Genomic DNA, 16,086 nt, shown 5'->3' with positions numbered 1-16,086 from the left:
TTTATGCTAGAGTTATTTCTTACTCCCAGAGCTTTTCATAACTTTTCATAACTGGTTGCTTCTCATATTCAGGTCTTGACTCAAATATCACCTGTTCAGAGATTCTCTCCTTCTACCCTATAACCTTGGTTTTTCTTGCTCTGCAGTACTTATCACTATGTGAACTTGTCTTTTAGATTGTTTCTTTATTTTCTGTCTTACTCCACTAGAATATAAACTTTGAATGCAGGAATCTTGTCTATCTAATTCATTTTAGTCCTGTAGTGCTACGAAAGGGTCTGGAACATAGGAGACACTCTATAAATACTTGTTTAGTAAGTGAATTATTGCATGACAATTTTATATTTTCAAATAACCTATTATAAATCCCCTTTGCATTTGTTGGTCCTTTTTCCTGTATTGCCAGTTTTCTTTCCTATTGTTTTATTTTTTCACAAAACTTAGACATAGGTTTTGCTATATAGTCTACTAATTTTCTGTTTTTTCACTTCATCAGTCTCTGCATATTTTAATTATTTCCTTTAAGTTTCCATGGCTATCTATAATGATAATTTCTAGCTAATTTTTAAGGGAAATAGTCATTACTATAAATTTGTCTTTGAATAGAGTGCTGGCTGTAACTGGCACATTTTAATATGTTGTGTCCTCATTGCTATCATTTCTCAAGTTCTCTGTTGTTAACTTTTTAAAATTTTCTTTTTGATTCAATAACTTCTTGGAAGATTGCTAAAAATTTATGAATACTGGGGGAAGGCCAGACAAAGCACATATATATTCTTAAACAAAAGATAGTCTTCTTTATCTGGAAAGGTTCTTTTACATCAGCACAGGTAACGTTAAGAAGGAAGAATATGGCAACATTGAGAAAAGACAAAGATACCTACCTCGTCAGCAAAATAGGCACCATCAACCCTCAAAATAGATAGAATGAGAAATGTCACAATTGGATTGCATTCGCTTGTTATCGCAGCATTGTTTGAAATAGCAAAAATAGCTGGGGGAAAATCTTGAATGTCTATCAATACCAGAACTTTTGAATACATTGTGTTTATGTATCATTTGAAATATTATACAATTATAAAGAAGATGTTTTAGAAATATATATAGATGTGTCGTTGCACACAAATGTAAAGAGTATGATCCCACTTACGTTAAAAAGTGAAAAGGACTTCCAAATTCCTATATTTACGTTTATATTTATATATTGTTGTAATAACATAGAAAATGGTTTGGAAGAATACATACCAGGGATTTAACATTGGTTAAGTGTGATTGAAGGTGGAACGTGAGAACACTGGGACATCCTGAGAGGTGGCAAGGAGAAAAAGGAAATGAGATAGAGAAAGGTCTATTTCATTCATCATAGATCTTTTCATTGTCATAAAGATCGCAGTAAACCATATTAATCTTTGGTAATTTTGAAAGATGGTCTTAACTAATATTAATGCATGAAATTTAAAAAATAAGTGATTAGAATGTTATTTTTTATTCTCATAAGATTGAATATCAGGATCACCTCTTTAAGACAAAGAAATCTAAAGTATATGGAAAATAGATGTGAGGTGGAGAGACTGGAGTCCAGAAGCCTACCTCTTCCTATGAGGAAAATATAAGAGGCTCATCACTTTGTTGAGAGCATTTATTTAGGGAGTTATTTGCTAATCCTGGTATATTTTTTCTCATAGTGCAAATTAGAATGATGCCTTTTTACCTCATGCTTGTTTTTTAGATAGCTCCTTATACCTTATCTGCAACTGAATACTGGATTTTTTAAGTCTGGAAGTAATGTCCCATTTCCTGATATGGGAGCAGGTTGTATGAATGAGTGCCTGAGAATGTATTGTTTCATATAACTTAAAAGTATAACGGTATTGTCTAGGGATACTATATCATTTAAGTCTGGGAACGCTAAGCCATTTAAGATGCCTTCAACTGCAAGTAACAGAAAACCCAGACTCAAATTGCTTTAACTATAAAGAAATTTGTTACCTCATAACTTGGAGTCAGAAGTAGGACTCCAGGGATGGTATGATCAGCAGCTAAACGATAAGATCAAAGTGCACAGAGTATTCCTATTCTCTCTTCTTCCATCTTCATTACATAAGTATTGCCCTCAGGATGATTACAGATATCACAAAGGTCATATAAAGATACAGCATCATCCTAAAAAAGAAAAGGGAACATTATTTCCTGTTTCTCTTTCTTAAGAGTAAAGAAATTTTTTTTAGAAGTCTTCCAGCAGACATACTATGATGCTTAATTCACCAGGATTAGATCACATGCCCAATGCCAAATCAATCACTTGCAGGAAGAATGGCATCACCATGACTAGCTTAGACTAACCTTTTAAAGTGAGATGAATATTCAAAAGTCAGTCAGTGGCCATGACCACCTACATGTACAAAATGTGTCACTAGGACAGTCTCCCTCTTTTTGCATGGCCTGGCTCCATTCTCTTCTTTGGGGTGCCTTCATTCTCAGTCTATTGATAATAGTAAAATGAATACAGCAGCTTAATCCTCATATCCTTTCAGGTTCGCTCTCCTCCAATGGAAACTGCCTCATGCCTAGCAGTTTGAGTCTCATTGGCTCTGACTAGGTTGAAAGCTTATTCCTAAACTAATCATTGTAACAGTAATTCCATACTCTGAAAAGTCAGGCTTATGTTGTTCCCAAGAGGAAAATTGTGGCACTATTACCAGAAGAATGGTGATAAGATGCTAGGCTGCAGTATCAATTGATCTCTATTACAATTAAATATATTTTGGAGCTCAGCATCTATATAAACCTTTCCAGCCATACATACATGTCCAAAGATCTCTCTAATTTTTACTTTGGCCAACTACTGATAGAGTATGAATTGTTGTCTATTTGGAAAATACCTTTGCAAGAATAACTGCTACTTTAACTTTTTAGACAACAGATTAGTTAATGATTGTTTTTGAACTTTAAATAAATTGAACAGAATAATGTGTGCCCCTTTGTTGTCTGGCTTCTTTTTTCAACGTATTTCAGAGATTCATTTATGTTTTTGCATGTAGTTGTAGCTTGAACATTCTCACTACTGCATGATATTCCAATGTATGAATATACCCCAACATATACAGTATACTGTTGATGGTAATGTAGGTGTTTTTTAGTTTGAAGTCATTACAAATAGTTAAACACATTTTTTTTCTTTTTCAAACCACTACTGAGGTATGATTTACATACACAAAGCTGTACCTATTTAATCTATACAACCTAATGATGAACACATGTATTTTATAATAAAAAATAGGGTTTCAGATTTCAGTAACAGGAGACTAAACAATTCAAAACAACTTTCCCTAAAATCTGAACAAATTAAGTAAATCTGAACAAATATAGTAAAAAAGAAAATCCGCTCTCCATGGCATCTAAAAGCTGAGAAATACGAAATAATTACCTAGCTCAGATAGGAGGAGAACAGGTCCAAGAGGCAAACAGGGCATTTGGTGGACGTTTTTCTACTGGGAAAGTTTACCCATTCTAGAGAGAACCACTGAAAGACTTAGATGCTCAGCAGAACTTGAGACTGCTTGTTAAATCTACGAATACAGAACCTGGAGTTCAGAACCTTGGTAACCCCCCAACCCCTTACTTTTCATTGAAATTCCGGGGTTGAAATCCTAGGCGTAACAGTTAGCCATAGCTTTAAAAAAAGCCCTCACTGAGCTTCATCCCTGGGACGCAAGGCTGGTTCAACCCACGCAAACCAATAAACGTAATCCAGCTTATAAACAGAAACAAAGACAAAAGCCACATGATTATCTCAACAGATGCAGAAAAGGCCTTTCACAAAATTCAACAGCCCTTCATGCTAAAAACTCTCAATAAATTAGGTATTGATGGGACGTGTCTCAAAATAATAAGAGCTATTTATGACAAACCCACAGCCAATATCATACTGAATGGGCGAAAACTGGAAGCATTCCCGTTGAAAACTGGCACAAGACAGGGATGCCCTCTCTCACCACTCCTATTCAACACAGTGTTGGAAGTTCTGGCCAGGGCAATCAGGAAGGAGAAAGAAATAAAGTGTATTCAATTAGGAAAAGAGGAAGTCAAATTGTCCCTGTTTGCAGATGACATGATTGTATATCTAGAAAATCCCATTGTCGCTCTCCCTCTCCCTCTCCCTCTCCCTCTCCCTCTCCCTCTCCCTCTCCCTCTCCCTCTCCCTCTCCCTCTCCCTCTCCCTCTCCCTCTCCCTCTCCCTCTCCGTCTCCCCTTTTTTCGGTCTCCCTCTGTTATCGAAGCTGGACTGTACTGCCGTGATCTCGGCTCGCTGCAACCTCCCTGCCTCGGGCTCCTGTGATTCTCCTGCCTCGGCCTGCCGAGTGCCTGGGATTGCAGGCGCGCGCCGCCACGCCTGAATGGTTTTTGTATTTTTGGTGGAGACGGGGTTTCGCCGTGTTGACCGGGCTGGTCTCCAGCTCCTGGCCTCTAGTGATCTGCCCGCCTCAGCCTCCCGAGGTGCTGGGATTGCAGACGGAGTCTCGCTAACTCAACGCTCAATGGTGCTCAGGCTGGAGTGCAGTGGTGTGATCTCGGCTCTCTGCAACCTCCACCTACCAGCCTCCTGCCTTGGCCTCTTAAAGTGCTAAGATTACAGCCTCTGCCCCGCCGCCACCCCGTCTAGGAAGTGAGGAGCGTCTCTGCCTGGCCGCCCATCGTCTGGGATATGAGGAGCCCCTCTGCCCGGCCGCCCTATCTGGGAAGTGAGGAGCGCCTCTGCCCGGCCGCCCATCGTCTGGGAGGTGAGGAGCGCCTCTGCCCGGCTGCCACCCCGTCTGGGAGGAAGTGAGGAGCGCCTCTGCCCGGCTGCCCCGTCTGGGAGATGAGAAGCACCTCTGCCCGGCCGCCCCGTCTGGGAGGTGAGGAGCGCCTCTGCCCGGCCGCCACCCCGTCTGGGAGGAAGTGAGGAGCGCCTCTGCCCGGCTGCCCCGTCTGGGAGATGAGGAGCACCTCTGCCCGGCCGCCCCGTCTGGGAGGTGAGGAGCGCCTCTGCCCGGCCGCCACCCCGTCTGGGAGGAAGTGAGGAGCGCCTCTGCCCGGCCGCCCCGTCTGGGAAGTGAGGAGCGCCTCTGCCTGGCCTCCACCCCGTCTGGGAGGAAGTGAGGAGCGCCTCTGCCCGGTTGCCCCATCTGGGAAGTGAGGAGCGCCTCTGCCTGGCCGCCACCCCGTCTGGGAAGTGAGGAGCGCCTCTGCCCGGCTGCCACCCCATGTGGGAAGTGAGGAGCGCCTCTGCCCAGCCACCCCTTCTGGGAGGTGAGGAGCGCCTCTGCCCGGCCGCCCCGCCTGGGAGGTGAGGAGCGCCTCTGCCCGGCCGCCCCGCCTGGGAGGTGAGGAGCGCCTCTGCCTGGCCACCACCCCGTCTGGGAGGAAGTGAGGAGCACCTCTGCCCAGCTGCCCCATCTGGGAAGTGAGGAGCGCCTCTGCCCGGCTGCCACCCCCTATGGGAAGTGATGAGCGCCTCTGCCCGGCCGCCCACTCTGGGAAGTGAGGAGCGCCTCTGCCCGGCCGCCCACTCTGGGAGGTGAGGAGTGCCTCTGCCCGGCCGCCCCCTCAGGGAGGTGAGGAGCGCCTCTGCCTGGCCGCCACCCCATCTGGGAGGAAGTGAGGAGCATCTCTGCCCAGCTGCCCCATCTGGGAAGTGAGGAGCGCCTCTGCCCGGCTGCCACCCCCTATGGGAAGTGAGGAGCGCCTCTGCCCGGCCGCCCACTCTGGGAGGTGAGGAGTGCCTCTGCCCGGCCGCCCCGTCTGGGAGGTGAGGAGCGCCTCTGCCTGGCCGCCACCCCGTCTGGGAGGAAGTGAGGAGCGCCTCTGCCCGGCCGCCCACTCTGGGAAGTGAGGAGCGCCTCTGCCCGGCCGCCCACTCTGGGAAGTGAGGAGCGCCTCTGCCCGGCCGCCCACTCTGGGAGGTGAGGAGCGCCTCTGCCTGGCCACTCCGTCTGGGAAGGGAGGAGCGCCTCTGCCTGGCCGCCCCGTCTGGGAGGTGAGGAGCACCTCTGCCCGGCCGCCACCCCGTCTGGGAGGAAGTGAGGAGCACCTCTGCCCGGCCGCCCCGTCTGGGAAGTGAGGAGCGCCTCTGCCTGGCCGCCACCCCGTCTGGGAGGAAGTGAGGAGCGCCTCTGCCCGGCTGCCCCATCTGGGAAGTGAGGAGCGCCTCTGCCCGGCCGCCACCCCATATGGGAAGTGAGGAGCGCCTCTGCCTGACCACTCCGTCTGGGAGGTGAGGAGCGCCTCTGCCCGGCCGCCCCGTCTGGGAGGTGAGGAGTGCCTCTGCCCGGCCGTCACCCCGTCTGGGAGGAAGTGTGGAGCACCTCTGCCCGGCTGCCCCGTCTGGGAGATGAGGAGCACCTCTGCCCGGCCGCCCCGTCTGGGAGATGAGGAGCACCTCTGCCCGGCCGCCCCGTCTGGGAGATGAGGAACACCTCTGCCCGGCTGCCCCGTCTGGGAGGTGAGGAGTGCCTCTGCCCGGCTGCCACCCCGTCTGGGAGGAAGTGAGGAGCACCTCTGCCCGGCCGCCCCCTCTGGGAAGTGAGGAGCGCCTCTGCCTGGCCGCCACCCCGTCTGGGAGGAAGTGGGGAGCGCCTCTGCCTGGCTGCCCCATCTGGGAAGGGAGGAGCGCCTCTGCCCAGCCGCCACACCGTCTGGGAAGTGAGGAGCGCCTCTGCCCGGCCGCCCCCTCTGGGAGGTGAGGAGCGCCTCTGCCCGGCCGCCCCGTCTGGGAGGTGAGGAGCACCTCTGCCCGGCTGCCACCCGGTCTGGGAGGAAGTGAGGAGCGCCTCTGCCCGGGCGGCCCCGTCTGGGAAGTGAGGAGCACCTCTGCCCGGGCAGCCCCGTCTGGGAAGCGAGGAGCGCCTCTGCCCGGGCGGCCCCTTCTGGGAAGCGAGGAGCGCCTCTGCCCGGGCGGCCCCGTCGGGGAAGTGAGGAGCGCCTCTGCCCGGCCGCCCCGTCTGGGATGTGAGGAGCGCCTCTACCCGGCTGCCCATCGTCTGGGATGTGAGGAGAGCCTCTGCCCGGCCGCCCCGTCTGGGAGGAGAGGAGCGCCTCTGCCCGGGCGGCCCCGTCTGGGAAGCGAGGAGCGCCTCTGCCCGGCCGCCCTGTCTGGGACGTGAGGAGCGCCTCTGCCTGGCTGCCCTGTCTGGGAGGTGTACCCAACAGCTCCAAAGAGACAGCGACCATCGGGAGCGGGCCATGAGGACGATGGCGGTTTTGTTGAAGAGAAGGGGAGGAAGTGTGGGGAAAGGAAGGAGAGATCAGATTGTTGCTGTGTCTGTGTAGAATGGGGTGGGCATAGGAGACTCCATTTTGTTCTGACTAGGAGAAATTCTTCTGCCTTGGGGTGCTGTTGATCTATGGCCTTTCCCCCAGCCCCATGCTCTCTGAAACATATGCTGTGTCAACTTAGGGTTAAATGGATTAAGGGCGGTGCAAGATGTGCTTTGTTAAACAGATGCTTGAAGGCAGCATGCCCTTTAAGAGTCATCACCACTCCCTAATCTCAAGTACCCAGGGGCACAAACACTGCAGAAGGCCGCAGGGACCTCTGCCTAGGAAAACCAGAGACCTTTGTTCATGTGTTTATCTCCTGACCTTCTCTCCACTATTATCCTATGACCCTCCCATATCCCCCTCTCCGAGAAACACCCAAGAACGATCAATAAATACTTCATAAATTTAAAAAAAAAAAAAAAAAAAAAATGTATGCATTGCAATTTATGTAACAATTTTCCATTAATTAGTGTTCAGGTTTTCTCTAAAAAAATGTTATCTCATGTTATGATAGGATGACAATCCTTCTGTATTTATTTTTGAACTTGTATGACTATTTCTATAGATTAGACATCTAGAAATGATACTATCTAGCAAAAGATAGGCATTTTTTAAAAATTTAATGTTAGTTTAGATAGATTACCCTCTCCAAAACAAGTGTGCTCATTGATGCTTCTCCCAAAGGCACAATGTTTCCTTCATCCTTATCAAGACTCAATACTATCAATGTGAGTGAAAAACACTGTGACATTTCTGTTTTCTTAATAACTTATGACATTTGTCTCTCATAAATTCATAAGTCATTTGTAAAAAAAAAAAATAATAATAATAATAATAATAATAAAGAAATAGATGTGTCCACCTAAAAAAAAAAAAAAAAAAAAAAAAAAAAAAAAAAAAAAAAAAAGAAAATCCCATTGTCTCAGCCCAAAATGTCTTTAAGCTGATAAGCAACTTCAGCAAAGTCTCAGGATACAAAATCAATGTGCAAAAATCACAAGCATTCTTATACATCAATAATAGACAAACAGAGAGCCAAATCATGAGTGAACTCCCATTCACAATTGCTTCAAAGAGAATAAAATACCTAGGAATCCAACCTACAAGAGATGTGAAGGGCCTCTTCAAGGAGAACTACAAACCACTGCTCAACGAAATAAAAGAGGATACAAACAAACGGAAGAATATTCCATGCTCATGGGTAGGAAGAATCAATATTGTGAAAATGGCCATATTGCCCCAGGTAATTTATAGATTCAATGCCTTCCCCATTAAGCTACCAATGACATTCTTCACAGAATTGGAAAAAACTACCTCAAAGTTCATATGGAACCAAAAAAGAGCCTGCATCGCCAAGCCAATCCTAAGCCAAAAGAACAAAGCTGGAGGCATCACACTACCTGACTTCAAACTATACTACAAGGCTACAGTAACCAAAACAGCATGGTACTGGTACCAAAACGGAGATATAGACCAATGGAACAGAACAGAGCCATCAGAAATAACACCACACATCTACAACTATCTGATCTTTGACAAACCTGACAAAAACAAGAAATGGGGAAACGATTCCCTATTTAATAAATAGTGCTGGGAAAACTGACTAGCCATATGTAGAAAGCTGAAATTGGATCCCTTCCTTACACCTTATACAAAAATTAATTCAAGATGGATTAAAGACTTAAATGTTAGATCTAAAACCATAAAAACCCTAGAAGAAAACCTAGGCAATACCATTCAGGACATAGGCATGGGCAAGGACTTCATGTCTAAAACACCAAAAGCAATGGCAACAAAAGCCAAAATTGACAAATGGGATCTAATTAAACTAAAGAGCTTCCGCACAGCAAAACAAACTACCATCAGAGTGAACAGGCAACCTACAGAATCGGGCAAAATTTTTGCAATCTACTCATCTGACAAAGGGCTAATATCCAGAATCTACAATGAACTCCAACAAATTTACAAGAAAAAAACAAACAACCCCAGCAAAAAGTGGGCGAAGGATATGAACAGACACTTCTCAAAAGAAGACATTTATGCAGCCAACAGACACATGAACAAATGCTCTTCATCACTGGCCATCAGAGAAATGCAAATCAAAACCACAATGAAATACCATCTCACACCAGTTAGAATGGCAATCATTAAAAGGTCAGGAAACAACAGGTGCTGGAGAGGATGTAGAGAAATAGGAACACTTTTACACTGTTGGTGGAACTGTAAACTAGTTCAACCATTGTGGAAGACAGTGTGGCGATTCCTCAGGGATCTAGAATTAGAAATACCATTTGACCTAGCCATCCCATTACTGGATATATACCCGAAGGATTGTAAGTCATGCTGCTATAAAGACACATGCACACGTATGTTTATTGTGGCACTACTCACAATAGCAAAGACTTGGAACCAACCCAAATGTCCAACAATGACAGACTGGATTAAGAAAATGTGGCGCCTATACACCATGGAACACTATGCAGCCATAAAAAATGATGAGTTCATGTCCTTTGTAGGGACATGAATGAAGCTGGAAACCATCATTCTCAGCAAACTATTCCAAGGAGAAAAAACCAAACACCGCATGTTCTCGCTCATAGGTGGGAATTGAACAATGAGAACACTTGGACACAGAAAGGGGAACATAACACACTGGGGCCTGTTGTGGGGTGAGGGGAGGGGGGAGGGATAGCATTAGGAGCTATACCTAATGTAAATGACGAGTTAATGGGTGCAGCTCACCAACATGACACATGTATACATATGTAACAAACCTGCACATTGTGCACATGTACCCTAGAACTTAAAATATAATTTACAAAAATAAAAATAAAAATAAAAAATAAAAAAGCCCTCACTGAAACTACAACATATCTGCAAATTGCTTCCCATAAAAATTGTATAAACTTTAACTTGCATCAGCACTAGATATGAAGCTCTTTTTTCATGATCAATGAAACTAAGTAATATTTTAATGTTGTTTCATACTTTGATTGTTGAATCAAGATTATTATTACTTCTATTTTTCCTTGTAGATGTTATTTTATTAAGTGTAGTTGTTCTGTTAACATCCGACTCATCCCCTCATTCAAATACCATAAGTATCTGAATAAGAAAGATACCATTAAGCATTGTTTTGTTTACAGTTTTTGGTTGGTTCATTTGCTTTCTGCTCAATTTTATTTTGCTGCTTTTTACCTTTTAATAAATCAAATATTGACATTGGTACTACATTAGTATACAATCTTTCTCAAAATATTTAAAGAATCATTTCAACATTCCTTAAAGAATACCCAATGTTTCTCAACTGATTTATAAAACTATAACTTTTATCTAATTATTTCTTATAAAGTTTTTTTTTTCAAAGCTTTCTATTCCGATACATAGATCTGATTACTGGTTATTGTAGAAATATTATGTCATGTCCAGTACTGGGAGAAAAGCCAAATTATAAATCACTTTAAAATTGAGTTTTACGGACCAAGTGCAAGATATGTAACAGGTGCTCAATAAATATTTGTTGAATGAAAAAATCGATTAGAAAACATCTAATTTCCTGGAAAAATTAATAGACATGAATTGCAGATAAAAAACAAATCCCAGTTTTGCAAAAGTTTAGGAAAAAGGAAAAAAAAGCTATGAGCATTAATATTTTGCTGTGAGGTCCTCAAAAATGGGAAATGGGACTGCAGTTGATGATTTTCCTTTTAATATTAATTTCCTAAAATGTAGATAGTGTTCACATTGTACATGCAATTATCTTGTAATAAAGAAAAGGAAAAAAAATCCCTCAAAAACAAAAACAAAAAAGCCAGGAAATATCAGTCAGGAAAAATTAGGTAGAGACTGGGTCAAAATGGCAGACTTACCATAGTGAATTTCTCTGTTCCGACTCCAAATCCTTTCAAAAAGAGGAAAGACATATTTACGTGTACAGAATAAATCCATAAGGGCACGGGACGGGGCGGGGGCGAGGGTGGGCGCGGGGCGGCGGCAAGGCGAATTCCAAGAAGATGGAAAGCAGATAGGGCAGGCGGACTAAGAAGGTGGAGGTGGGAACCAAGTGGCCCTGAAACGGGTGAAGAAGGGGCCACAGGGTTCCGAGCACGACTGTAGCAGGAACTACTCCGGATTTGGAAAAAGGCGGAGTCAGAGCCTATAGCTCCGCCAGGGCTACAGGCTGCGTGGTGGGCTTGTGAGCCTGGTGGAGAGGAGAGCCGGGTGTTTGACAGGAAGAGGAGGCCTTTCTCTGGGCAGGAAGCTGCGCTACGGAAAGAGGGAGGAGACTGCCGCGGCGACAGCAGGGACTGGTGGAATCCCGATGTGGCTCAGGGACCGCCACCGCCAGCAGGGAGGCGGAGGGCTAGCGAGCCAAGCGGTGGGGACGCCACTGCCGTCCTCTTTGCCTGCCTTGCCGCCCTCCTAGACACGCTCTTCATCTACGGATCCTACCCTCCCAGCTCTTGCAAGCATTCACTCGGCCGGTCGCCTGCTGACCCTCCTTCGCCACAGGCTCATAGCGGAGGCAGCAGCGAGGTGTCCAATTTGGGCACGTGAGGCCCGTGATCCGCGGCGGTGGACGCCAGGCAGGGCAAGGCCATTAGTGGGCGCCAGAATGGAGAGGGGGATGGGAAGGAATCCAGCAGGAGACATGGGGTGGAGGTGGGCGCCAGGAAAGGGTGGGGTGGGGGAGTGCGGTGGACAACAGGGAAAGGGGGTAGGAACGGGAGCCAGACAAGGATTTGAAGGTGAGCGCCGGGAAGTCAGGGCGGTGGGTACCAGGGAAGCGGTTAGGGTAGGCAGGGTGTGTTGTGGACAGCAGCTGGGACGCTCAGGGAAGGAGGGAAGTGGGTGCCGGTCAAGGCCGCTTTGCAAGGGGATTGGGAGTGGACGCCAGTGGCAGCAAGGGGTTCCGGGAGGGCAGTGGGCTCTGAGCTAGGAGGAGGCCCAGCCACTTCTGCAGAGTTCCGAACCCCAGACAGCTCTACTACAACACTCCAGCCTTTCCCCACAGCCCAAAGGAACTTAAGAGGCAGAGCACTGCAGGCATGCAGCCAGGATTTCCAGCATTACTTCCAGGCTCCTAGGGGAAACTTAGGCACTAGCGCAGAGTACATCCAGACATGGCTATACGGAAAAGTTTGCCTTGTGGCACACTGGATATGTCTCTCTATCCTCTCTCCTCCCCCAGCAGGCATGAAGACCCCCAACGCACAGGAAGCCGAAGGGCAACAAACCAGGGCAACTGCAGGACGGGCCACTGGGTCTGCAAACATGACAAAGAAAAAAGTCTCCCAAAAGAAGCAGAGAGGCAGACCTTCATCCCAGCCCCGCAGGAACATCGTGGGCTGCAGAATTTCTCATGGATGGAAGGAAGGGGATGAGCCCATCACCCAGTGGAAAGGAACCGTTCTGGATCAGGTGCCTATAAATCCCTCTCTTTATCTGGTGAAATATGATGGAATTGACTGTGTCTATGGACTGGAACTTCACAGAGATGAAAGGGTTTTGTCTCTTAAAATTCTTTCTGACAGGGTGGCATCATCTCACATTAGTGATGCCAACCTTGCAAATACCATAATTGGCAAAGCAGTGGAACACATGTTTGAGGGAGAGCATGGTTCTAAGGATGAATGGAGGGGGATGGTCTTAGCTCAAGCACCTATCATGAAAGCCTGGTTTTATATTACCTATGAGAAAGATCCTGTCTTGTACATGTACCAGCTTCTAGATGATTATAAGGAAGGTGACCTCCGCATCATGCCAGAATCCAGTGAGTCTCCTCCAACAGAGAGGGAGCCAGGAGGAGTTGTTGATGGCCTAATAGGTAAGCATGTGGAATACACCAAAGAAGATGGCTCCAAAAGGATCGGCATGGTCATTCACCAAGTGGAAGCCAAACCCTCTGTGTATTTCATCAAGTTTGATGATGATTTCCATATCTATGTCTATGATTTGGTGAAAAAGTCCTAATTGTTAGGGTAAAATTTGGCACATGTGTGGAAACAAATGTATAATTTGTAGACATGCAAAAAATGTTGCCTTTCAGTGTATTGAAAGCTTATGGAATCCCTGATAACTCAACATCTTTGCCAGCATTAACTGTTGTTTTGCTCTAAGAAATACAAACTTGTGTGTACATGACATGCTGTGTGTAAGCCCTTTGTCTTGTTGAAAAGATCGGGTGTGTTTGGTGAATGGGGGATGAAAGGAAGGAACAGCTCTCAGAGAGTTTGTGGCTTAGAGGAAAATACACAGAATAAGTTGAGTAGAGAGGAACACAAAGAAGCTTAGAAGAGGTCCAGAGTAAAGAGGAGAAGGATCAAACTGACAGGGTCTGTGGACAGGATAAAGGATACTCAATGGAAGAGGCTATGTGGGTTAGAGTGTTGGAGAGGTTAGAAGAAGAGGGCCACTGAGGAAGGAGGAGTTCAAAGAAGGGAGACTGACAGAGGGATTGGGAATACAGGAAAAGAGTTGTGGGGTGTGGGGCCCATGAGAGATTGGAAGGCCCAGGAAAATGTTGGACTTCTGGTAGTGTCCACATTGCTCTTCCTGGCTCTATGCACAAAGGAAGTGGCATCTGTCAAAGATGCCAGATACATTGGAGGTTCCCTAGAAGGGCATTCTGACAAGGATGACTCAGTAAGGTTAATCAGGAGCAAAATTTATACCCATAAGGCTTTTCCTGTTTCAGGGAGTTCAGGATGCTCCTACCCAGCAGAACCCCAACCCTCAGCCTAAACACACTAACATGGTGCCCCACATGTGCTGGGCTGTGGGCTGCCTCCTCACATTTGTCCTGTGCTAGATAAACAATCTTGGTAGAGGATGGGTTAGTGGGTCAGAACTTAAGAGATGTGCCATCTTGCATTTGGAAAGTACTTTATCCAGAAAAAAATGGAACCTTACTGAACTCAGGTACAGCAGTCTCATCACACTGGTTCCTTCTGCTGGAATGTTTGTTTTCTATCTAGAGACAAGGGGCATCAGAAGATTGAGCCTAGTGTTCTCTCTAGGTTATGGGGAGTGCCTGACTGTCCACGCTTCTTTCAGCAGCTGCCTGAAACCACAGGTGGTTCCGACAAATAATCCACTAAAAGAGGCCTGCTGTCACAAGAATCCACATTCTGGTTAGACCTTCCCCACAAAGCTGGTGTCTGCAGACCCCTCACAGGCACCTGTTGGCCAGTCTTGCCTACCCCAGCTCACAGAGACCTGTGATGGAATTCTGGTCAGCTCTTTGTTTCCAGGTGAGGCAGATGCCATGGGGCAGTTGGGCTGGGAGTTGTGACTTAGTATAACTAACTCATTCAGCTGTATAGTGTCACAAGAAAGGGTCAAGGTTGGTGGGGAGAGGGAGCAGCAACCCACAAAAAGTCCCTCAGAACTATGGTGTCTGATGCAAAGATAGATCTGTGTCTTTCTCTTCCTCTCCTCCTTGCCTTTCCCAAGTCTTTCTCCTGTAGCCCATCTGAAAACCCTCTCACTGCTTTCTGCAACAACACCGTTCACTAAATTATACCTCTGACCCCAAGAAAGAGTGCTGGTGACTCCCTGCTGCCCAGGTTACCCTAACTCCATGCATAGTGGGAGATGCAAGGAGCTGCCAGGAGTTGAGAGAAGGTGGTAAATAGAGTTTATTCTCTCCACCCAACATGACCTGAGGCTGACTGCCTCAAGAATTACACAAGGCAAGCCTACCTCACCGTAGCAAGGATTAATTTTCTTGTATACATCACACAATTTCGTCCAACAAAATCCAGCAAGGTGCCCAGGAACCAGTCTCAGTCAGCTGCCAGGTTTTTTTCATCTTTGTGTTTTTATTGTTTTTTGTTTTTAATTAGGTACTTTAGACATTTGATAGATTTCACACAATGAAAATTTATGTCTCTGGCATCTCCTGAAATTGAAACAGAATGACAACAACAACAAAAACGTGAGGATTAGGGCCCTCATTCCAAAAAGGATACATGCAGCTGGGCCTTAGGTAGGTCTCAGTCCAGTTTAGACTCCGAATACCCTCTCCAGTTGGCCACACCCCCAGCTGGCCTGCTTCACTCTAATAAAATGCACAGTTGTTCCCTGGAAGCGTTGCACTTGTAACTGGGGCTACACCCTGGAAAAACTGCCCCTTTGACTTGCTTTGATCCCATTTGCTTTTTAATTTACTTGTTTTATCTTTACCCCACAAATACTTACTTCAGGTGGGCTCTCTGCCAGGTACTCTTCTAGACACAGATACTGATGATGTAATAATGAACAAAAAAAGCAAACTAAAATTCTTATCCTCATGGAGCTTTCATTTTAGTGTGGGGGACAGACAGTAACCAAAATAAATAAGCAATTATAATGTATTTTCATAGTGTCTAGTGTTAAATAGAAAAACATAAAGCAAGGAATTGGGATAGAAAATTTCAGGAGGGAGGCTGAAACTAGATAGACAAGGTGTCCAGGGAAGGCCTCACTGAGAACGTGGCTTTTGAGTCTACTCTGAAGGCAATGGGAGAACTGACCCTGTAGCTGTCTGGGGAAGGAGCATTCCAGATGGAGGGACAGCACGTGCTGAGGCCCCAAGACAGGTTTAGGCCTGGCATGTTTGAGGAGCAAGGAAGATGCTATCATGTCTGGAGCTGAGTGAGCAAGGCAGAGAAAAGCAGGAGGTGGTTTCAGAGACGTAATGGGGATGAGAGAGAGAGGCAGACAGCTTGTAGCCCTGTAGGTTCCAAAATGCAATTTGGCTTTTACATTGAATGTGATACAGAGCCATCCATGTATTTATAG

General features: G+C 46.3%; 2 protein-coding genes across 15 annotated transcripts in view; one reads left to right on the top strand and one right to left on the bottom strand.

Annotated features, from left to right (window-relative positions):
- The window catches only part of FAAH2 (fatty acid amide hydrolase 2), a 287,721-nt gene extending 276,174 nt beyond the window's left edge, over positions 1-11,547 (bottom strand). Inside the window, exon 1 of one of the 3 annotated variants that reach the window (XM_063660660.1) lies at positions 11,172-11,547. In XM_063660660.1, coding sequence (XP_063516730.1) covers positions 11,172-11,225 — 54 coding nt within the window. In that variant the 5' untranslated portion in view covers positions 11,226-11,547. Of the gene's footprint in view, positions 1-1,989; positions 2,153-11,171 lie in introns of those variants that run through there. The other 2 variants (XM_054471437.2, XM_063660661.1) reach the window with 2 other exon arrangements.
- LOC129024404 (spindlin-2) lies at positions 11,523-13,446 on the top strand. Of its 12 annotated transcripts, none has more exons than XM_054471446.2 (3): positions 11,523-11,838; positions 12,497-12,723; positions 13,027-13,446. In XM_054471446.2, the coding sequence occupies exons 2-3, from the start codon at positions 12,499-12,501 to the stop codon at positions 13,273-13,275; spliced, it is 474 nt and encodes a 157-aa protein (XP_054327421.1). In that variant the 5' UTR covers positions 11,523-11,838; positions 12,497-12,498; the 3' UTR covers positions 13,276-13,446. The 12 variants fall into 12 exon arrangements, with proteins under 12 accessions (XP_054327421.1, XP_063516736.1, XP_063516735.1 ...); XM_063660666.1 differs by having other exon boundaries at positions 12,494-12,723; XM_063660665.1 differs by having other exon boundaries at positions 11,523-11,888.
- Positions 13,447-16,086: the final 2,640 nt, after the last annotated feature.

The sequence above is a fragment of the Pongo pygmaeus genome, chromosome X (genome assembly GCF_028885625.2).
Source record: "Pongo pygmaeus isolate AG05252 chromosome X, NHGRI_mPonPyg2-v2.0_pri, whole genome shotgun sequence".
In the NCBI taxonomy this organism is placed as follows: Eukaryota; Metazoa; Chordata; class Mammalia; order Primates; family Hominidae; genus Pongo; species Pongo pygmaeus.
This window is presented reverse-complemented; position numbering and strand designations above follow the sequence as displayed.

Excerpts from the sequence above, each read along its gene's own strand:
- LOC129024404 (XM_054471442.2), top strand. The coding sequence starts at position 12,499 with ATGAAGACCCCCAACGCACAGGAAGCCGAAGGGCAACAAACCAGGGCA.